General features: G+C 38.0%; 1 protein-coding gene across 1 annotated transcript in view; it reads right to left on the bottom strand.

Annotated features, from left to right (window-relative positions):
• Window positions 1–24,678, bottom strand: part of DYNC1I1 (dynein cytoplasmic 1 intermediate chain 1) — a 130,833-nt gene extending 106,155 nt beyond the window's left edge. The window contains exons 1-5 of the mRNA XM_064290407.1: window positions 24,537–24,678; window positions 22,778–22,867; window positions 14,257–14,419; window positions 11,463–11,562; window positions 3,295–3,420 (exon numbers count right to left, since the gene is read on the bottom strand). Coding sequence (XP_064146477.1) covers window positions 3,295–3,420; window positions 11,463–11,562; window positions 14,257–14,419; window positions 22,778–22,867; window positions 24,537–24,678 — 621 coding nt within the window. The remainder of the gene's footprint in view (window positions 1–3,294; window positions 3,421–11,462; window positions 11,563–14,256; window positions 14,420–22,777; window positions 22,868–24,536) is intronic.
• Window positions 24,679–24,926: the final 248 nt, after the last annotated feature.

Here is a 24,926-nt window from a genome sequence, read left to right as displayed (position 1 = left end):
CACGATCAACAACCATAGAAGCAGTAGTTAAGAAATCAGAATATGTATTGCATTGGGCAAATCTGCTGCAAAAGACCTCTTTAAAGTGTTGAAAAGCAAAGATGTCACCTTGAGGACTAAGGTGAACCTGGCCCAAGCCATGGTGTTTTCAATCACCTCATATGCATGCAAAAGCTGGACAATGAATAAGGAAAACTGAAGAAGAATTGATGCCTTTAAATTTGGTGTTGGCAAGGAATATTGAATATACCATGGACTGCCAAAAGAATGAACAAATCTGTCTTTGAAGAAGTACAACCAGAATGCTCCTTGGAAGCAAGGATGGTGAGACTACGTCTCACATACTTTGGACATGTTATCAGCAGGGACCAGTTCCTAGAGAAGAACATCATGCTTGGTAAATAGAGAGTCAGCAAAAAAGAGAAGACCCTCAACAAGATGGATTGACACAGTGGCTGCAATAATGGGGTCAAGCATAGCAACAATTGTGAGGATGGCACAGGGCTGGGCAGTGTTTCGTTCTGTTGTGCATAGGGTTGCTATGAGTGGGAACTGACTCGACAGCACCCAACAACAACAAAGATAGTCACTCCAGGTGCATTTGCTGATTAGCCCAAAGAGATCTGGAATTAGTAGAACTTCAGAAGTTGCGGAAGAGATATTGGTATCCTGGATTGCTGTGGGGTGAGATCCAGGGGTCCTCGGAAGGTCCTTATTACTTTTGTGGTGCCCTTTCCTCCTCTGGAGAGGGTCAAAACTCTTTGTTTTTATACTGTCCCAGAGCTGGTCATACATTCTGACCCCTACAGTTAGATCAGTTTAAGAAAATCAGTGGCAGAAACCACATACTACAGTGGTATTCAGCAATTTGTGTTTTCATAAGTTTTTCTAAATGTTCCTTTTTAAGAACTACTTATCATTTATATCTGAGTAGCATAATCATGATTTTCAATCTCTTTAAGCATGTGTGTGGTTAACTTGAGTAGCTTTTGACACCTAAAGTCTGAGTCTTTGTGGTCTTTTGCTTATTCTCTTGATCAGCCTTATAGTTTGAAAGTGAAGATCATGATAGGAATTTGGGGAACTGAGATATTTTAGTTAGCCAGCATTTTGTGGTAAGTCTGGTGTGAATACCATGTTCAGATATTCTGGCCTTTTTTTTTTTTTTAATTAATGCAGGCATTGAGTTTCTTCTAAAATTCATACATTGGACTTTTTAAAGGAACTAAAAATTAAACCAAATGTGTGGTGGTGAAATCTTTAGTGAATGATCCCACAGATACCAGGAGAGGAAAGAAAGGATGCCTTCTTCAATCAATACTAGCATTAACTATTGTTGTGTAATTAAACAGGTAATTTTTACATTTCAGGTAATTCCAAAGATGTCTGGGGTTTGCTTCTTTCCTCAGCATAATTATGCTCCTGCCGATCTATTCACTATGCAGTGTTGTGAATATTAAGCGTGTATCATCACATTGTTATTTCATAGGCTACCTGTTGTCAGCTAATAGAGTTAAAAAAATAATATGATGATAAATATAATGTACATTGATGATGAATATCATGCAATATGCTAATTCTTAGATTTTTTAAAAAATTTAAGATATGCTTCATGTAATATCAAAATAGTTTATAAAGCCCTGTTTTTCAAAAACATCTTCTTCTTATCCCATACCCCTTATAGTAGTTTCCTGGTAACTCAGCAAACCTCTTAACAATCTGAACAAAATTAGGATTTTGTGTTTCTATGTTTACAGAAAGAGCATATCAGGCTGACAAACTTGATAATCTAAAAAAAAAAAAAAAAGCGTTCTCATTTCAAAGGTTCAAAAATAAAGGTTATTTGCTATGCAGACCTAGTCTTCTTGTTGTTTTTGAGATAGCAAATTAGAAAAATATGGCCAGAGTTAGAGGTTACTCAATCAGGTTGAAGCTGGGACTTTTATTCCAGCAGCTCCTGTTCTCTAAATTATATCTGATAATGTTCTAAAGTCTAAACACATTTTAGTTCAAAAAGGTACTCAGCTCTTAGATATAAAATGGCACTAAGCTTCTGAACATCAACGGGCTAACTTACTCTCTTCAATGATGTATAGGCAGTCCCTGAATTACAAATGAATTCTGTCCCTAAGTTTGTCTTTAAGTTGAATTTGTATGTAAACCGGAACAGTTAGGTATGGTTCCTATCTAACATCAGTTGGTCAAATGTTTGTCTTAGTGTACAGCATATACTGCACATTTCTATGCATAAAAAAATTAAAGAAACACTTCCAGATACACTAAAACATCTTTAACATAATAATACAGTAATAATAATAATGTTTTGATGCATGTTGCAAAGTAGCACCCATTTGTTATTACAAACTACTGTGTGTACCTTGAATTTTTAATATAATAGGCTTTACTGGGGTTGGTTTGTAACTAGGGTTGTATGTAATGGGACGTTGATAACCTGGGGACTGCCTGTGTTTGTATTCAGAGTACTCCGCCACCCAATACCTCTGAATTATAATATTGGAGGACCTGAAACTTTGAGTTGGACGGTTTGCTCTTCATTTTCCTGGGCATAATCACTGGATGGGGCATTATTAAAGAGGTTGGTATATTGGCCAATGCTGAGGCTGATTATTTAGGCAGAGTCATGGCAACAGAGCCAAGCTGAGTGTGCACAAGCGCAACATAGTTTCAGTCTGTACTATGCAGACAAATGTGTCAGGAGACAGAAGGAGTAAAATACCCCAAACTATCTAAAATTATCCTGCACTTGGAAGTTAGGAACAGCATCTACCTTTCTCAATAACTCAAGAAATATTGGTGGTAAGGCTTCCCCCACACCTGCTACAAAATTATTATTATTTGTAAAGCAAGATGGCATCTGTAAACTTAAAACTGGAGAAATCCCATTGAACCACATTTCAGGGAGAAGAAGGAGCTTGAAATGGTAGTGCTCTGAGGATGTCCACGCGGGTGGGCAAGCATATGTTGCTGCTAAGCAGAGGAAGTGGTATACCACGATTTCTTCATAAGTGTGAGGTCTTTATAAACTCATCCTCATGGGAACTGTTTTAAATAGAAAGAAGATGATACACAGTCCCCAGCTAGGCTTCCTAACTGTTTGAGGAGGGTTGCAACTTTCTCAAAACATTAGGTTACTCTGGGGGATTTTTCCAAAATTGTCAACAATTCCACTCTTAAACTTAGTTCTTCCTCTCACTCTGAGACAAATGTCATGCAGCATAAGCTACATTTGGTCTAGTAGGAGATGTAAGTTATTTTTACTATGCTGATTCCTACCTGACAGTGGAAGATGTACTCTGGTGTGGTTTTCTTAAACTTCATATTCCAAACCAAGGCCACTCCATCTGGTTCATGAGGAGCATCTTCATTGTTGTTGTAGGAAGCGACCATCAGCTCAGGGTACTAAACGGAAGAGATCACAAGGATGGATCATGTCAAGATGACAATCGAAGAGAAACTTTCTTATTTTTACACACACATACTATATAACATACCTTTAAATGTTTTTTTTTCTTTTTTTTAAGTTGTAGCACACTTAATGCCATTTTACTGCCTCAGCCTACTGCAATCTGGATTCTGTCTCCAACGCTCTGCTTGTGCTTGCCATAGTCACCAGTAGCTGCAAACACTGCTTGACCTCTCTGTATTATCTAACACTTTGGACTACTCCTTCCTTTCTCGTATATTGGCTTCCATTGCATCTTCCTCTCTACTGATTTTCTTCTCTGATCACTCTTCTTGGTCCCTATGAGTACTTTTTCTCTTATCTATGTCTAAAATGGCAATATTCTACAGGGGACCATTCTCTGCGCTCTTTTTTGGTTCTACACATTCTCCCTGGGTGACTTCATATGTTCCAGCGGCTTTAATAGGCATTAATATGTTGATAATTTTCAAATCTATATCTCTAGGCTTGATTTCTCTTCTGGCTGCACCTTCTACTGGAGATTTCTCATGCTGTTCGTAGACACATCAGAGGCAGCACAAAGAAAATGAGCACACCTTCCACACAAAATATACTGCTCTTCCAGTGTTTCCTGCTTTCGTGCCTTGCTCTCATACTCACCTAGCTGTCCAGGCCAGACACCCCATATTCATTTATATTTCTTCCTCTCTCTCACCCCCACATACTGTGTTTCACTACTTCCTCAGTGTCTTTCACGTGCATGTTTTTTTTCCATCCTTAAGATCAGAGCGTCCTAAATTAATTTCTTGTCTGGATGAAGGTAACAGCTTCCTAAATGGCTTTCTCCTGCCAGGCTCGCCAGGCCCCACCTCCTGCATTTTTTATCTTTTGTCAGGATGACTTTACTAAATATACATTTAGCTAGATCACTCCCCTGCTTATTAAAATACTTTCAATGGTTCTCCATTACTTTCAAGGCAAAATCAAGGTCATATAGGATCCTTCATGATCTATCATTTTCTACCTCCTCTGCTTACTCTTTTACAACCTGCCCCATCCCCACCCCTATGTCCGTACCTCACTGGGCTAGTTATGAGGTACTCAGGTACAGCCTCTGTACCTGTGAGTCCAATACTCTCATTGGAATGCCTCCCCTCTGTTTTTTACATAGCTAATTCATCCTAAAGACTCAACACAGGCATCAAGCCCTCCAGACCCTAGCTATCCAAACTCCCTGGCCTCTTATGGGCTCCATTAGCATTATGGGCACCTTCCTATTAAGCACTTGCCAAATTGTATTAAACTGTATTATGGAATTTTTTCTATTTCAGAGTAGGGATTTTTTTTTTTTTTTTAACCTCTGAAATCAGGTTCTAGTAATTCCTAGCATAAGAAAAACTTGTGCCAAAATCTGCCAGATTACAAACACTCCATTTTCTTTCAATAACTCCATGCTCGGTGGAAAGGCCTTATATTTTGTTGTTGAACAATGTCAGTAACTAAACTAAGCTCAAGAGACACAACCAGTGAAATAACAAGGTGGACACTACAGTGAGGCTAGGTATAAGAAATACCTACTCACCCTACGTGAACTCAGTCCTGAGTGTTACTAAATACACTGAGGATGAATCTTGTGGGAGGCATTTCTGCATTAGAATGGATTTCATGAAAACACCCTTCCTCCCTGGCATTCCCATCGGGGAGCCCTATTAGCCACAGCATCAGGATTAAAGCAGACCATATCACTCTCTTCCCATAGATAATGTAATTTTTCTTTTCTTTTGCACAATGTTGTATATATATTTGCCAGGAGATTGTCCTTATAAATTTAAACTCTTACTTTTTTTTTTCCTATCAAAAATAATTGAAACTGTGTCTTCTGTGTGGCTTTATTCATTCTTTTGGTGCCCTCAACTTAAGAAAGCTGCAGACAGTTAACAACTTGCTGGTTGGCGAAGAGGAAGTATAAGCATGCAATCATACACATGTATGCGGCCACCAGGGGAAGTAATCATTCTTTATTAGAAAACACTTCTCAGTGGATGAATCAAAGGCCTATTAAGAAAGGCCTTTGATTCAAAGCCCATTCAAAGAAATTAACATCCAGATAAACACAGTCGTCTCCAGACAGTCCATCTGAAGTTTAACTATGTCACATGTGAAAAAGCAACTCTATAAACATTGACACTGCTACCACAGGGGCCAAGGAGCAGCCAGATGTGTCTGGGATAATATCCCACAGCTTCACATCTGGGTCTCATCGTTGGCACCCACTTGCAGCTTTTCTTTTTCCATTTTAAGAATATTTTAAATTATTTGGCTTTAAAGCTTCTTTAGAAAACAGGGAGAGTTTCAGTAGGATACCAGTGAAATGCCTTTAGGGCACTTTCTATAACTGGGATCTTAAGGCCTAAAGAGACTGTTTTAAATCCTATTTTATGCAAGTTTTTATAGTTTCAAAGTCTCCTCTAGTGTATCTTTTTTCATTGTTTGTTTCAACATGATTCAGTCACATTTTCTTACTCTCCAATGAAAGTCACTAACAATTATTTAAACCTTAAATGTTGTTAAAAATTCTGATTTTAAGGAGATCATGACTGATAATGCAATTTGTGATCATTTGATTACTCATGGGGATGGATTATCCAATAGTTACCATGGGAATTTTACCTGGAAATGTCCAGATCTGCTCTCAAGCCCAGTTTGGTCTTAAAGAGAAATACCATCTAGCTTTTGTGGGAGGGGAAGGGAAAGGAACAAACATGTTTTAGTGTCCATTTATGCTCCAGACACTAAGCTGAGTGATATGTTAACTCGTTTGGTCCTTGTGACTCTCTAAAGTAGGCAAAAGTCTCTGGATAAGTAACTTGTCCAAGACTCTGTTGCTCCTAAGTGATGAAGTGAGAAACTGGTTGGAATTCTGTTTGGATTTAAAGGCCACATCCTTTCCTGTCCACTGCAGCATATGTAAGGCATCATGCCAGGTGGAACGTGGGATAAGAACGTCAGTAATAACATGCAATGCTCTATAGGAACTCGTCATTAAGTAGAGAGAGGTAAGACACAGGTGCAAATAACTACAATCCAAACATAAAAGCAGAACACAATATGTACTAAAGGAGGTATAAACAGAGTTCCGACGGCAGTGAGAACGGTATAGAAGCAGAGAGGAGAAAATAATCACTTCCACTGAGGTGAGGTGTAGTAGGGAGAGGAATTAGAAGGGGCATCTGAAAAGAAATGAAACTTGACTTGGACTATGTCAAATAGGTAGGTTTTAGGAGAGGATGGAGAGGAGAGTATGGACAAGGGTACGAAGATGGGTACAAAAGATTCCTCTTGGATATCTGCCTGGTTGACAGGGATGTTCTTACCTTTGGAGATTGCCCCAATACACAGGTGTCTAGCTTCCCAGGGACAATTAATTAATTAATTAATTAATTAATTAATTAGTAGTAGTGTGGATACTTGACACAAGCTGGGTCAATTGCATTCTCTAGCTTTGCTTTTGTAAATTTTGAACTGAAACACAGAACCCGTGGGCTGGCAAACCACTCAGGATAATTAATGGCAGCATTCCATTGGTGATATCTCTCAAGATATCACCTTCCTGAGTCCAGTTGTTCACCCTTCCCTTGGATTTCCTAAGTACCCTAGTGGCTCTCCACTTTTTGCTTAAGTAGCCAGCGATAGTTTTATTAACCAATATGGTTAATAAAGAAGAACATGTTCAGAAGACATCAGACTGTATCGTTTGGCTGGGAGGCAGGTAATGTGAAGAGGTACAAAAGAAGAAAGGGCTAGAAACACCTTGGGACATGGTCCCAGAAGTCACTGAGCACTCTTAATACTATGAAGCATTTATTAAGTACTTTTTATGTCCTGACAACTTTTTTTTTTTTTTGAATTCTAAGTGCTTTAAATACATTAACTTATTCAATACTCTCAATAAGCTTGTGAGCTAGGGATTATTATTATCATCATTTTATGAATGAGAAAACATGCCAAGGGAAGATAGACAACTTACCCAAGGTCACACAGACAGTAAGCATATACTCTTTACAAAGAGTACTGTGGCAAATGTATTTAAAATGATTCAACAGAGTAGAGATTAGAGGTAGGGAGACCAGCTGAGAAGTTCTTTCTCACATAAGGAAGAAGTACAGGGTGTGGCATAAAGTAGCTGTCCAATACATGTTAATGGATTTGAACTGGAGTCTTATTGCTACTGTAAATTTGACTGGATTTAGCAACTAAATGAACTGTTAAAGAATACTGATGTTTGTACCTTGGATGACTGACTGCAAGGCTGGTAGATACAATTTAAATGTGGTATGTATGGTAGGAGTAAGATGATGTATCTGGTTTTGGACATTTCTGGAAAATCTGTCATGTAGTGTGTGGATAGTATTATTGACTCACTGAGCTAAAAAATCATCAATGGATGAGAAATTTAACATAATTCCCCAGATACCCAAATTTCTTCCAAGCAATGTTTGGCTGATATCTTGCAAATATTGCACGGTTAAAGTGGTCTATTCTAAGGAGCCCAGCTGAACAAAGCTATCTAGAAACCTTAGAGTTTCTTCATGTTTCTGCCCTCTGTTCTGTTTTGTTCCACTCACAAAATCATCCCAGGCATACATGCACTATTGGCCTCCAAGACTGTCCCTCTCTCCTTCTTTTCTTTCTTAACATCATTAAGCTACATCTAGATCTATTCAGAAAGTGTCTTATTCCCATAAGCATGTAAACCTTGTCCTTTGAACCTCAGAGAAGTGTTGTGATGCAGGAGCTGGGGACTCCAATTCCTTGGTCTCATGTCCCATATTAAACACATTTTTCACAACTGCAAGTATCTTTCCCACCGTGTAAGTGGATAAGTGGATAGGATGGGAAAAAATAAATGCACTCTCTCCATGGTGGTGTTTTCTGCCTTTTCCAATTTCCCTTCCTGCACTGGGATCATCACACGGAACCCTGTGTGGAAAAAAATCCACGGGCAATAGGGCCCATCATACACAGACGTGTGGCAGGGACCGGCTCCACAGTGAACCTGCCCTGCCACCTCTGCAGGGAACTTTATCAGCCGACCTATCAGGCAACACAGTAGCAGGTACCTTTGAGGAATGTGTCAGATAAGGCTCCTGTGTAATTTCCAGACTCTGAACAAGTGAACCGTCTGAGCTAAATGTTTCCTCAGGCTTGAATCTGATTTTTGTGCACACACCCGAGCACTCACAGATCTCCCACACACTGGCGGGAGGCGCAGGCGAACCTTGTTTGTAGAAGTCGTGGCAGGATCAGATCACGCACCATACGCTTTTTTGTTTGGGTGCACAAGGAGGTTCGTGAGCGCAGGACACTCACCCACTTGGTGGCTGATGACAGTTCAGTTGTGTGGTATTATATTCCTCTTTAGTTCCCCTGTTCTCCAGTAGTATTAAACAGGGCTGTTCATATCACCCTAGATATGAAGATATGCCTAGAATGCCCTCTTCTCCCTTCATCTGTCTGAATCCCAGGCTTCTGAGAAACACTGTATGATAAGACCAGCTCCCAGCCTCCGCTGAACTCTGAGAGCACTCACTATCTGCTCCATATCATTTGGCACTTCCAAGCTCTCTTGGTTTCAGATTCATAAGCCCTTTGTGGGACGGAGTGATTAAAAGCATATGCCCTGAGTGCTATAAGACTTGGGTTCAAATTTTCTGCTCAACCACATCCTAGTTGAGTGACTTTTAGCAAGTTACTTAGATTTTCTGAGCCTCAGTTTTTTCAACTAAAAAATGGAAATAATAATAATGATAATAGTAACAACGATGGCTGCCTCCTATGATTGTTATGAGAGTGAAATGAGAAAATGCTTTCTGAGCACTTGGTGTAGCACTCAGCATGTAAGAAACACAAAGTAAAAGCTAGCTATGATTATTATTCCCAATAAAAGCACAGTCTACAAGAAAACAGAAACTGTGCTGCCTGTAAGTGTCCAGACTTATCATATATTAGATTGACTTAAAAATGTAACCAGCAACTTCCAGGGGAACTCTTACAAGTTAAAGTTCCCTTCTCCCAAGAAGGGGAGCATTCTTCTAAGTGCAGTGAAAATAAGTACCAGCTTCAAAGGAAGCAAGGTTGAAGGAAAGGACACCTAGAACAAGGCCACACCATTTCTCCAAGAAAGATACTTAAAGAGGAGAAATGCTGAGCTATGTGCCAAATGCCCCATCCAGTTGTTCCTCAAAGAAACTCCTTACAGCTCACACGAGCCAGATCCCCTCTTATGGAATGGGCGTGGATCTTCAGTTACTCTGTGGATCAGGAATCTCCTCTTCCCCCATGTCGCTCAAGTTCTTTATCATGCTTTCTAGGCCCTCCCTAACTACCTTTCTTCAAGCTTCTCCCCTCTGTTTCGTGTGTTCTAACCAGGAAATCATCTTAGCCACACATACCACTATTCCCTCTCAGTGTTATAACCTTCCTGTTTCCTCATTGTTATTATGCCTTTGTCACTGCAGAAGGGAACATCTGGTTGTTAAGAACATGGGCTTAGAGTCAGACCACTTGAGTTCAAATTCTGGCCACATCACAACCAGGCTGTGTGCCTTTTTGCACGTGACTTAACACCTCAGTGCTTGGTATACCCATTGCTGTTGAGTCAATTCCAACTTATGGCAACCCCATGTGTGTCAGAGTAGAATTCTGCACCATAGGGTTTTCAGTGGCTAATTTTTGGAAGTAGACTACCAGGCCTTTCTTCCAGTGTGCCTCTATGTGAACTTGAACCATCAAACTTTCAGTAATTAGCCTAGCATGTTAACCATTTGTACCACCCAACGACTCCAGTGCTTGTTATAAAAAAAAAATTTTTTTTTTTTTTTTTTTTGCTTGTTATAGTGCCTTATAAATTGTCCACTGGTTGAGTTGGCCATTCAAGAAATGTGCCTACTTTCACTCTGAGTGCCACACTAAGGAGTTTAGATATAAGGCAACAGGGACTTTTAATTCAGGGAGCAAAATGATCAGATTTCCATTTTATTTTAAAAAAATACTTTTGTATTTTAGAAAGTTTATTTGGGTAGATGTTCAGAAGAAATACTGCAGGTGGACATGCATGGTGGTAGAGAGACCAGTTAGAAGGTTAACAATATTACATGTGTAAGATGACGAGGCCTTAAATTAAGAGGGTATGAGAGGGGTTGGAGAGGAAAGGATTTGAGGAATGTATGAGTGGAGAAACGGACATTCTTGGTAACAGGCCAGGTATGTGAGGTAAGAGAGAGGAAGTTGGTAGTGTTGATTATGGGAGTTCTGGGTGTATTGTGGTGTTTTAATATAGAGAGAATTTAATAGTGAAAAAGATTTGAGGTATGTGGAAATAATGTTTTTGATATAATTAGTTTGACAGTCTATGGGACTCCTGAGTGGGGTCTGCCTGGTGTGCAAAGTGGAAGTTGAGAGAGAGATTGGGGATGTTATAAACAGGCTGTACGTACGTGTGGTGGTTGAATCCATAGGGGTAAAGAAGAACTCGCAGGAGAGGATGTTGGGGAGAAGAGCAGAGGCTGGGACATGAGCATGGGGTCCCCAACACTAAGGGTGATAGAAGAGAAAGAACTATCGGAGAACCATAAGAGGGGAGTTGTAAAACTCAATGGGAAGAGATTGTTTCTAGAAGTACAGTGAAATCAATTAAGTTGGATGACGGAGTGGTCAAGGCAGATGAAGACTTAAAAATATCCACCAGATCTGACAATTAGGAAATCACTAGCGACCTTAATGAGAGCAGTTTCATGGACAGAAGGTCTGGTTCCCTGTTGGGTACCTAGCATGGAGAAGGTACTCAATAAATACAAATAGCTGAGAGGAAAAATTAAAATGAGACTTCAGTAAAATGAGAAAGAAAACAGACTTAGAGAAGAAAAACGTAGGTTAGTGAACATATCCACAGTGGTGGAGCAAACCTCTCTTCTTTTACATATTCAGCTACAGGGTTTCCCAAAAGCCCAGTTTATCCCATTTCAGCAAAGATTCTTACCTGGAGAGACCAGTCCATACAGGTGACCACTCGATGCTTGGACCAATGCTCATCATAGAACTGACGATTGAAAGAAAGGTTGGCTCCAGCCTGAACATCCCTGGAAGGGTTTAAACATCAGACACAAATGTGATGTTTCAGAATGGGGATTTATCACTATGCTGCTCACAATGAAATGGTGAAATGGAAAAATAACGTTTCTATGAAGCAGAAACATTATTAATTCACGCCTTTATGATCTAAAGACAGCCTCCTTTATATCTTATGAAAAGCTCTCTCTAACCTGTGTTTTACGTGTTGTTCCAAGTCTGATATGAAATACCAAATTTGTTTCAGGTTCCCTCTTGACCAGTCTGAACCATTCTCTACCCGCTGATAGGCTGTAGCCTGAACAAAGGTATACTAGAAATCTCTCACCTATGGGAGCAAAAAACACACCCTTAGGGATTCTTTGATTTCAATAGCACCTCATTTGGCCTTAGGCCAGAGATGATATGCAAGTCTCTATTTACCTGCAAATTCTTATTGACTGTAGTAGTTGCCTCCTGGGTCAACAGCAAGTGATGATTTCTGCCACGAGACAGGTGTTGTGGGAAGTAGGGGATGCACCAAACACATTCCAGATGCTTGCTATTCCTGCCATAGGCCAAAATGGTGTTTGGGTCTAGGAGGATTACACTTTGACCAGTATTCCTGGGCTGACATTCAACTACCCCGTCACACTAACTTCTAAGCACTCTGCACTGGTCACGCAGCTGCTCCACACTACCGAGTGTTTACAGTGAATACTGCTTGCGATGTGCCAGCAGCTATTGGATCTGCATACAAAGCTGCCTAAATTGCTTGGGCTTCAGTTCGGGGATTCCTACAAGCCCCTCTTTCTTCTGTTCTTTTACTTATTCCACATCTCCTTGGCTTGAACCCTGTAACACTTGTCTCTTATAGCTCTTGTTCAGACTGGGTGACCTGGCTTCAGAATATTTACTTGGTCTCTAACTAGCTGACACATTAAGACTTTTTTTTTTTTCCTGGTAACCTTTCTCAGTCCCAACATTGCAAACTAAGGCAGGAGATAACATGCACCTAAGTTCTGTGAAGAACCCAGGATAACACTTGGCCAGGTATCCAGAGGGAAATAGGACCCAGAAAATCAACTGAACCATAGAGTAAGTAATGAACCCAATTAAAATAAAACAAACATTGCAGAACTTGTGTATTCCAAATATTCCTGTCACTTCAAAGTAGTCTAAAGATGACGCCAAGTGTTGGGAACATTTTTCAGAATACCCTTTTCCAACTGTTTTCAGAGCCTCTGTTACATTCCTTTGAGCATCCTTAATAATGACATGATTTTTTTTTTCACTTTATAAAGTTAAACACCAAACGTTAAAAAAAAAAAAATCCAAGCTAAACAATTTCATAGTTTATGAGGATTCAAATTTCTGTTCTTTTGGGCTCAAAAAAGATAAATTTTCCATATTATCTGCCTTATGAAGGGTAAGTCCAAATTGTGGTGAAGCTTTCTAATCTTCAAAGCCAATAGGACAGGACAGGAATAAACTTCCATACAGCAGAACCTAGTGGGGTTGGCACACCGGGCTGTTGAATGCAAAAGCTGATATTTTCCAGTGAACTTCACAGGTCAGGATAAAATCACTATTATTCTGCCATTTTCTAATTTTTCCTTTCAGAAAATGGATTTTTTAAAATAAGTTTTATTGTGCTTTAAGGGAAAGTTTACAAATCAAGTCAGTCTCTCACATAAAAACTTATATACACCTTGCTACATACTCCCAATTACTCTCCCCCTAGTGAGACAGCCCGCTCTCTCCCTCCACTCTCTCTTTTCTTGTCCATTTCACCAGCTTCTATCCCCCTCTGCCCTCTCATCTCCCCTCCAGGCAGGAGAGGCCAACACAGTCTCAAGTGTCCACCTGATCCAAGAAGCTCACTCCTCACCAGCATCCCTCTCCAACCCACTGTCCAGTCCAATCCATGTAATGATGATATGATTTTGTCCTTTGAGAATGTATTTGAATTTTAGAAATAGTAAAAAGTCAATTCTGATAAGAAGAGCAAGCGATCTCACTTTTGCATATTGTTCTTAGCCAAAAGAAATGGGTGGCTAAAAAGCAGCTGTATCTATTTTTTATAAGGCTTATAAAATGGCTCTTATTACCCCTATGGAGATAGTTGACAGCTACTGCCTTTCCAATACACACGCTATGTTCACAGAGGAAGTCATCTGGGGCCTTTTACTTTTATTGCTTAGTTTTTTTTTTTTTTTTTTTTTTAACTGTAGATTTATCCTTGCACTTGTGTTTTCCAAAAAGCATAAAGATAATCCTACAGTTACCAAAAAGAGGAAAAAAATTCCATTCTTTGCTGTCTCCCACATCAATAAAGATCTCTCATATCTCATGTTTGTTTTCTTCAGCTTCCTGTTTGCTTAGACATTGAGAATAGATCTACTATGTACAATACTAATCTCCTTTTGTTGCTTATAAACATGTTTGCTCAGAGGGACAAATATACATGACTCTGCCAAGGAGGAAAATGCACAAAAAGGGTCTATCACCTGGACTGCTCCCCAGATTCCAAATTCAAAAGCATTTCACTGTAAGTCAGAAGTTATAACCAAAGCCCTGCATGAAAGCTGTTCAGCCAGATCAATCCTGAAATTTCATATTCCTCTGATTGGTTAGATTTGTGATTTGTCTAGTCAATTTGTAAATAAATTTAGATTCAGTACACAAGTTATAACACTATTAAAAAAAAAAATACAAAAACTAACCCATCTTTTTCCTCTAACTCTCGACCACTGTAGTCAAAAAAGATGTCAGAGTCTTCTGCCAATGCTCGTTCAATTACCCTTATTGTCCGATCAAAAAAGATGAGGAATTCCTCTGAATGAAGAATCTGCTGTTTTTCTTCTTCTGTCAGCTCCCTTGGAGGGGCTTGTAATGTAAACAAGAGATTGTTAGGAAAGAAAAGAGTGACAATGAAAACTTTTCAAGAGGAAGCCAACTCTTGAAAGAGATTGAACGTAAGAGCTTATCAAAGGAGTGATAAAAGACACAGTAAAATACCAAACCACTGAGAGTTAATACCGATTCTAAACGATTTCCTTATTCACAACTCAAGTTTTTGCTGATGTCTCCATTGTTACATTTACAGAAAAGATTTCATATCTGGTCTAATTACTATTGTGATGAGTTAAAAAAAAAAAAGACTAAAAATGAAAATTGATTGATGTGTTCAGATTTTAGCAATCAGTTCTGAATATTATTTTCTTTAGAATTTAAGTGAAAAAAGCTCAAATAGCACATAATAGAGAAGTCTATAAAACTATATGTTAGATACTATTGTAAAACTGTGCATATTAAATAATTAAGAACCATCCATAATAAGACCCAGGTAGTACTTTACCTTTTTTTATTGGTTAAATTCATTTTATTTTAGATGGTTAGTCTGTAAGGCTGAATGATCATTACATAAGTTCCACTCAAACGCTAAACCGTCCTTCCACACCCTCTTCATTCAAGATAGCTCCTGCTTTTAAATGACCCATGGAATAAATAAATAGCTCTGTAGAACACTTCACAACTGATTTTATTCCTTACTTTTCTAGCACGATTAATCTTTTCAAACCAAATTTGAAGATTCAAAATAATGAAAAAAGAGATGAAATAACTGGCAATATGTCATTATGTCTGAAGGTGAGCTCACCTCAGTCGTGATTAGGTTATATAAAGCGGTCCTTCTACAGCAGCTTTTTCATAAAACTGTAGAGAAGTGATTAGGAAGTTCCCCAGACCGAGAATGTCTCAAGGGAAGAAAACTGTCAGCTGAAACTTTGTGGCTCTTCAGGAACCCCAGTTCAACTCTTGATACAGAGTACCTTTAATAAACATTTGATTGATTGCTCTTTCAATAGAATCAGGAGCTCCTATGAAGTTAAACTACAAGAGGGGAGTGCTTTACATCATAGGTGTGATCCCTGGTGGAGTCAGCTGTAGGGTTTCCCTAACACTTCCCTAATACTCCCACAATCATCCTCAGGACCATCACAGATTTCTCCCTGACCACATGGTCAAAGGAATCTTTAAAATATAGTCACCTGTAGCATGATGTTTTAAGGAAGCTCCGTTTAATTGGATTAATGGTATGGCAAACCCACTGTTCAAGAGAAATCTGAACTGTTCAAGAAGCCATTCCGCAGAGCCTTGGCAGTGGATCTCACATTTTTAATGTCTATAATGTCTCTCCTCTTCCTCCCTCCCTTTCCCTGCCCCAGACAATGATGTAGTGGGTTTGGAGTGGGGCTTGAGAATCTGTATTTGTAAAAGAAACCAGGATGATCCTGATGTAGTTGGTTCACATCTTGAGAAATGCTCTCCTGGGGTAAAGTTAGAACAGAACATGATTCATCCAAAATAGCATAGGATCTTCTCCAAAAACAGTCCAACATCATTGTTTCTAGCAACCCTGAACACAGTTAGAAATATTTCTTGTCTAAATCTCCTGCAAATATGCTAATGTGCATTGTGACTTTCCCAGAACCTACATCAACTCCTGATGAACAGTGTTGCCGAGACACTGGTTTGAGAAATGCTGAAGTGGGCAATGGGTTGACTCGGATTTTAAGTAGTTACCTTGAGGAATCTGTGGAGGCCATAAACAACAAGGAGAACTCTACAAAACTACCTCTAATCAAACCTTTACTCTGCCATTTGCTAGCATTGATTCCTTCATCAATTAACTGAAGCTCCTTGAAAAGCAATTTCATCTGTAAAATGGGCATAATGATTCCTAACCTTTAAGTCTGGTTTCAGGGTTAAAGATAAATATATACTGAGCAAATAATTGAGCACTCAATAATTAGTAATTAAGTGGTAATTCATCTTCTTTCTAAGACTCCTATAAGTGAGGCTTTTTTTTATAATAATTTTTATCGAGCTTTAAGTGAACGTTTGTAAATCAAGTCAGTCTGTCACATATAAGCTTATATACACCTTACTCCTTACTCCCACTTATTCTCCCCCTAATGAGTCAGCCTTTCCAGTCTCTCCTTCCGTGACAATTTTGCCAGTTTCTAACCCTCTCTACCCTCCTATCTCCCCCCCCCCATAGGAGATGCCAACACAGTCTCAAGTGTCTACCTGATACAAGTAGATACACTCTTCATCAGCATCTCTCTCCTACCCATTGTCCAGTCCCTTCCATGTCTGATGAGTTGTCTTCGGGAATGGTTCCTGTCCTGGGCCAACAGAAGGTTTGGGGACCATGACCGCCAGAATTCCTCTAGTCTCAGTCAGAGCATTGAGTCTGGTCTTTTTATGAGAATTTGGGGTCTGCATCCCATTGATCTCCTGCTCCCTCAGGGGTATAAGTGAGACATTTGAATTATGTCATCTTTATGTAAGCTCCAGAAAACACTAAAACTACTGAATGTAACTAGCCAAAAGGAAAAACAAAAAACTATAATACGCTAGGTCCATTTTGTCTGGTTAGTACTGTTACATAAATTAATAATCAAACTTCATTGCACAAAGATATCGTAAGGCCAACAACGTTTTCCTATTTTTTTTTAAATGATGCCCTAGAAATGGCATCATGCTTGGTAAAGTGGACTCAGTGAGATGGACTGACACAGTAACTGCAACAATGGGTTCAAGCATAACAATGATTGTGAGGATGGCGCAGGACCAGGCAGCATTTTGTTCCGTTGTACATAGGGTCGCTATGAGTGAGAACCAACTCGATGGCACCTAACAACAACAAGCCTTGGTCACGGTTAATGGGAGACTTGAGACACATGCAACTAAACAGAAAAGTAAGACCTTTTCCCTTTATTCCTTTTTTTTATAACATAAAAATCGTTCCACTCTCTGTTTATATTTTTAAGCCACTTCTATTTCAGCTGTCTTTCCTTATAGGTCCATTACCTTGAATAAAAACTAGTATCTGTGTAATTTTCTGTAATTTTTTTTCTTCCTTGTAGCTTATTGTCACTTTGATCTTAGCTTTCAAGATACACGACTTCTTCTCTCGGAGAAACATAAATGGCTGATCAAAGTGTATTTGCAGAGGCCAAGTTCAGGTAGGTGAAGCAGTAGCCTCTCCAGATATTATGTTTGACAATACAATATTTGGCTGGAAATTAAATTGCTACGGAAGCAAAACAAAGGATATATTTATAGTAAGCTTTGATGTCTAATAGGGATCGAATGACATGATTTGTTAGCACAAAATAATAAGATGCATGTGTACATGAGTATTTTTTTTTTTAAGTTTAAACAATATTCAACTTTGGGGGTTAAATACGGCCACAGTAATTTTTTTTTTTTTTTTTATTGTACTTTAGATGAAGGTTTACAGAACGAACTAGCTTCTCATTAAACATTTAGTACACATATTGTTTTATGACATTGGTTACCAACCCCATGACATGTCAGGGCCATAGTAATTTTTGATTAAAAAAGTCTTTCAAATTTAAAAACGTTTAAATTGACGAGTGTTGTTAAAATGTAATGCAAACATAATGGAGTATCCAGGAACCACAACCAAAAAGTGACATCCTGAGGTAAAACATCTCCAGACATCGTACTTCATACAAAAAAAATTGGTAGATTAATGAAATCCACAAGGTCCAAAATACAAGCATAAAAAATTAAAATCAGAATTGTACTCCAGGACAGATCCTAAATTCTCCCTGAAATATCTCTCCATAACTTTTCCCTATCCCTGGAACTTAATGAATTGTTTTTAACACATTTATGGCATAAAAAGTCAGATACTAATTAATAGCAAAATGCATACCAGAGCCAAAGGTGGGCATTAATTTGATTTTTCTTATCAGTGAAGCAGAAAATGCAATTGTAGCATTTTTGTGTTTGTTTGCTCTCACAACACAAAACATGGAGTATTTCTGCCAAGAACTAACAATAAATTAAGAATTTAAAGTGAGCTTTTTAAAAAATTTATATAAAGGTTATTTATGAAAAACAGAACACGTGGCTATGACTTACATTTGATCCAAATGATAGGACAATTTCCGAATTTATCTGAATAGTTATATTTAGCTTGAAAAATAATAACAAGAAAAATGTCCTGGAATCATAAAATTAAAAATTGAGAATACTGCCTAATTGTATGAAGTTGTGGCCTGCAAAATTAAGATCTAGTTTAAATTTTACTTTAGGGTCTACTTTTTATTACAGAAATGTTAATTTCTTTTGGTTTCACATATAAAAATACTTTAATGCATTTTCAAGACTTTAAGTTTTCTTCTCGATGTTAAGGTGCACTGTTGGTTTTTTAAAAAGTTTATTCTGTTTGCTATATACTATATCTTTTGGTTGCTAGGGTTCTTGGGACTTTTTGCTACCTCTGTAAAAATGAAAAATTTGAAGCTTACAACTTCCACTGAGCATTTTAATATCTAATTTTTAGGTTAAAATTTATTTTAAAAATATCCGCTTCAGAAATATCCTGCCTTTAAGTTTCATTTTAAATATGTAATTAAGAAAATTACATATTTAAAGAAATATTTTTAAAGAATATAGCTGAAAGATTAAAAAAAAAAAAAAAACTAAATAAACCCATATACCCAGGAAAGATAACAGATTAAGTAGGGAGGTGGCTTTATGAGAACTTTAAGGTGAAATCAGTTTTCAAACAGTAAAACCAAACCAGACTAACAAGTAAGGACATCCTCTCTGAAGTCAATGTGAAGTTTGTGAATTAATTTGCGTTTACAAGTTTAGATTTCTGACTTTATTGCTTTGAATCTTTAAACATGAAGACACCAGGACGCTAATATATAGAAATTGCCTAAATTTGGTTAAAAGCTAAAATGTACCTGCTATTTTTTCGACCATGTTGTGGGGGGAAAAAAAAAGTCAAAACAGTAATAAATACAACTTTGATTTCTTTCATGTCTAATGCTTTTTGATGTCACACGGGCAAAAATGTCAAAAGCAGGCGAATACTGATTTTTTTTCACATCTCCCTCTCGCCACCTTTTTTTTTAAAACTCCCCAAAAGGCCAGATTTCTCAAAAATGTGTTCCCTGGTTTGAAACCGTGTATGTCAAGTTTCAGCCCAGAGCAAATTTTTATGGCTGAGTAATAAATCCCTGCAATGCAGGGTTCATAATGGAAGTGCTGACACAGCCCTAACCACTACGCAGTCGTGTGAATGGCGCCACGATTAGATCTGCTAGGGATTCTTGAAAACGTTTGCAAAATACTGTCTTGCTTTCAAAAAAAAAAAGGAGCCAGAGAGAGTTTGATGCCAACATAAACATGCTTTTAACCCATTATGTGCTAATTTGCAGAAAAGCCATTAATGGAGAGTAAGGCACACGGTGCAGCGGTAACAGGAAATGTTCTTTCAAACTTCTTTTTGACTTTTAACATGACTTTAATCAATTCCATGAAGCATGCATAACAGTTAAAACTAGACGGGGTTTTTCCTCAGAACTTAAGAGGGGGTTTCATTGCTTTGCCAGAGAAGATGACTTGGAGCTTGGGGTTAGGGGTGGGGGTCGGTGCCAAGACACACAAAAAGTACCCTGGCTCTTTTATCATCCAGTGCATTTTAAGAGTATTTTGTGAAAGGAAAAAAAAAGGAGTATCTTAACAGATCCTGACTTTTTTTTTTGTCTCTCGCTATACCTATGATAATGATTTTCTATTCGTCAGGTTTTTAAAAAGGCATTTCTGGTAGAAGTTTAAATGTAAAAATATCTTCCATAAAATGCGCTTAGAGTCTCTCAAAATAAGGAATCCTTGTGTCTTCTGTGGCTGCTACTGTTTAAGGATGCTGGATCTCCTCCCTGCCTCAGTCACACCCCAGAACTCAACAGCAGTCAGCTTTGCTCAATGCATGAGACCAGGCACAGTGGAAAAAAAAAAAAAAAAAAAGGACCTTTAAAGATAGTTCTCCAAACAGTTTAAAAGACTTTGCTTGCATCTCTTGATATTTTCAAGATATTTTTTATATGCCAGCTGGGACCCAGGTAACCATGTCCCCATTTCTAATTTCGGGGCTATGGCAAAGCTGGGCACAGAGAACTGGTGTACCCAAGGCTAGTATGAATCAGCGGTATGGTGACATGTGGTTGGTGACCCTGGCATTACAATGTAAGATTGCTAATGATAATTTAGTGAACTTTTATACAACACTTACTATGTGCCAAGCATTATCTTTCACTAATCTTTTTTAATTCTTATAAAAATCTTAGGAGACAGGTATTATCTCCACTTGATGTATAGGGAAACTGAGGCACAAAAGGTTAAATTAACTTACTAAAAAACAAAAATATCCAAACTCGTTGCTGTTGAGTCAATTCCAAGTCATAGCAACCTTACGGGACAGAGTAGAACTGCCCTAAGATCACCACTAATAAGTGGCAGAGCCAAGACTGAACCCAGGTAATCTGGCTCCAGACCCTGTGCTTTTTCCATCACTACGCCATACTGCCAACTAGATACCTGAGGCTCCATGAAACAAATCAAAACAAAATTAAAAATGCGAACTAAACCAAAGGCCAAACCCATTGCCATCAAGTTGATTCCAACTCACAGTGATTCTATAGGACAGAGTAGAACTGCCTCCTAGGGTTTCCAAGGCTGTGATCTTATAGAAACAGACTGCCTCATCTTTCTCCCACAGAGCAGCTGGTGGGTTTGAACTGCCAACCTTTTGGTTAGCAGCCAAGTGCTTAACCACTGCACCACCAGGGCTCTCTAAATATGCACACACACCTCTCAAATGATCCCCAACTAGAGACAAATTTTTTAAAAAATGTAAACATAACTGTCTCACTTAACTCCATAATCGTTTCTATGTAAAAATTGCTTTAAGTGTAAGCGGATGTCACTTGCAATAGTTACGTGAGCTACACTAATTTTCTCATGAGATCACAAGGGGGTGAAATGAGTACACCTGGTCAACATACGCCCATCCCTACAAAATCTCCAGTGCCAAGATGAGTCACACACTGTGCTAGAGCCATAAAAAAAAAAAAAATTTTTTTTTTTTTTTTTTATTATAGCCATCCTAAAATGTAAAAATCAAATGATTTTCTAATCAGAGTTCTACTGATTTACATTTGGGGCACTCAGTAGGAAATACGGAAGAAGTTTTTCACCCTACACTCGGTTCTCAGGTACTTCTCTCCGTTTGTCAGCAAGAAGACAATTTCAATGGGTTCAGAATCTCTAAGTGATACAAAATTAGATTTTTAAGGAAATATCACCTGTAGTACTCAGGGCTTAGAACCTATTCCTTCCGGTTTGACCTCTTACTGAGAATTTGCATTTCTACTGAATCAGAACTTCCATTTTAACAAGGTTCCTAGGTTATTCTTATGTATTCATAATAACCACCTGGAGATCTTATTAAAATGTAGATTCTGATTCAGTATATCTGGGGTGGAAATGCAAATTCTCAGCAGGGGGTCTAACTGGAATGAACTGGCTCAAAACCCTGGTAGTCCTTTTTTCTATTTCTTCTTCCTTCTCTTCTCTCTCCCTTCCTTCCTTTCATTTAACCATCCATCCATCCAGTGCTATTACAGGGGCGGTGACATCACGGTGAAATACACAGGCTTTGGATTCAGCTTCAAATCTTGGCTTACACACTTATAAATCATGTATCCTTGGGTAAGTTTTTAAACCGCTCTCTTCCTATTTCTCCATCTATAGCACAGGAATAATCATAGTATCTGCTTCAAAATGATGTTGTGAGGAGTAGATAATATATACATAGTGCTTAGGAGAGATACAAGCACACAGTCAGTGTTTAATAAATGTTAGTTTATTATCATCACTCGAACACATAAGAGGTTGTTTCTCCTTATACGAACAGAGTTGTGGAAGAAAGCTTAATAGTTCAATTAACAGTAATGATGACTGTTGATGTTTCTAGATAGATCATGTGATAAAACTTCTGAATTTATTGACAAAATATTTTTTTCTTCTTCTCTTTACTATTCATTGGGAATAGATGGTGGAGTGAACTAGATAACATGACAATTAATAATAAGTGTCTTACTTTATCACTATTTAGTAATAATTTTACTGGAACTATGACTTGATGGTATGCTTGTTATTTGCTTCTATCAGTCAAGAAATAAACTCCAGTTTTGATGATTACAATTTACATTGCTAAATGTAATTGAGTTGAACAACCATAGAAAAACTCCCAGAAAGGGGGTATATGTTTAATTTTTACTTACCCATATAATCCCTTATTTTGATAAAAACAAAACGAAATTATTAGTCAATTTCTCTCCCGCACCATACCTTCTTTCACCTCCTGTTTTTTGTCTTGATTTTCAAGTTCTGAATCATGGCCAACCTTAGGCTCAACCATTTCTTCATCTTCCTCATCCTCTAGAAGAAAGAAAGAGAAAAATGCAATATTTTCTTCAAATCAAAGTCTTTGGTTGATGGTGGGAGGTAGGGGTAAAGGGCAAAGTTCCAATCATTTAGGGCAACTTCTAAGTAAATCAGTCCACAATGAATGCCCAAGATATATGTTCATGAATATATGAATAAATTACCTCCAAAGAACCTCTTTGAAAGTTCCCCCAAACTGCTGAGAAAACTTCCGTGAGTAATGGCACCTGCTACCTCCATCCACAGGCCCTCACCACATGTGATGTCTTGGAATTGCCTCCCTGACCTCTGAAGCTTCTTCTGAGATGGCCCAAGAACAGATCTTAAAACGTTTCCACCTGGAGCACATTTTCCATGGGGAACACCTGCTGTACAGACGACTCATTTCCAATTGAATCCTCACCAAATTAATTTGTTTTTGACCTACAGGAAAGGGTTAAATACAGGTCTGACCCCAGGTCAAATGCCACTGGCAAGTAAACAACCAGGGGTAGGGCCCCCAAAGTCAATGCCATTGGCCTGGGAGAAAGCAACCAACCCCAAATGGCATTTACACGTTCAAAGCAGTTCATGCATTAATGTGAATTTAATGAGCACTAACAAATGGACCCAGTGGGCTACCACTGCCAGATGTTAGAGTGCCCTTCCTGCCCTATACAAATGTATGCTCATTCTTCCTCTTCTCTAGCCTCCCTTTCATTACGGAGCACTTGAAATCATCAGTCTCAATGTAAAAGAGGTAGGAGTCAAAGTGTCATAAGAAAAATCAAACTTATGGAAAATAAAATGACATAAAAAAATTAAAACTTGTTTCCATAGAGTTTTTACTAAAGTTCCTTCCCTCTTACATATTACATTCACTGTAAGTTATCGATTTCGTTAGTTCCAACAACGTTTAAAAGAAAAAAACTTCACTTTTTTCCCCTCATACATTCATTCAAATATGCTTTCATTCAATAAATATTTACAGACCTCCTAAGAGCTCAGACTCTGTGGATGGTCCCATTCCCATCACAATAATTCCTGAGATCTACATCAACTCCAATTTCAGCACCAACCACTTAAAGAATGCAGTATAAACCCATACTCAAATGCCCAAATAAATATTTATAGCCTGAAAAGCAATCCCCAAAGTTCTGACTATATTAAGAAAGTGATTTGTGGAAGGAATATCAACTTTAAAAATATAGGTATGCAAAATATAGCATTGCAATTTAGATATTAAAATGTAAAAAATAGAAATTTTCTTTGTGTATGTGTGTGAAGATTGTAGAGTCAATCTCATTACTTTATAACAACACTACATACATGTGAGAAAGAATGTGAAACACATTCAAGAGGGGATTGTCATGTATTATTAACACAAACATATGAGGTCACATATATGAGATAAAATTTTGCATCTAAATTTTGAAAAGAACACTGAGGTGCCCAGGTTTCTAGGACAATATACCTTTAAAATGTTGTTATAAATAGCCCATCTAAGTTCTTACTTATATCTAAGTATCTAACTGCTATATACCCACAATAAATCTGCTTACAAGGTTTACTGTGAACAAAACAACCGTCTTGACTCAATGTATCTTCCAGATCTAATTTTCATAACTGAAAGTAGTTTCACCAAATGCCTTTGAATTAGCATGAAATAGTATCAAGTTCTCACCTTTTGCGTACATAAGGGTTTTTATTTTGAGCATTAAGAGGCAAACAAGCAACATCATGACAGAAAGTGTCACTTGGAGCTTGTTGGAAAATAACTCAATTAAGGGCTTGGCTGTAAAAAGGGCTAGGTTTGTAATAACCATGTGTTACTTTATGCATAGAATTATGAGGGAAAATGGCAGGTTATCTAATTCTTTAAAATTAGAAAACTCATCCACAAAGACTTGGTTTGCAAACATTCTTATAATCAACAAATATTTACTGTGGTCGTAATATATGCAAAGTCACACGATAAGGTACTGTGAATAACAGAGAAACAAATTCTTTTTAAAAAAGAAATGTACCTTCCCTTTTAAAATGGTTACAAACCAGTTGTATGCATTAATTTTGA

Source organism: Loxodonta africana, chromosome 8 (genome assembly GCF_030014295.1).
Source record: "Loxodonta africana isolate mLoxAfr1 chromosome 8, mLoxAfr1.hap2, whole genome shotgun sequence".
Lineage (NCBI taxonomy): Eukaryota > Metazoa > Chordata > Mammalia > Proboscidea > Elephantidae > Loxodonta > Loxodonta africana.
Note: the sequence above shows the minus strand (reverse complement) of the source record. Positions and strands in the feature narration are given on the sequence as shown.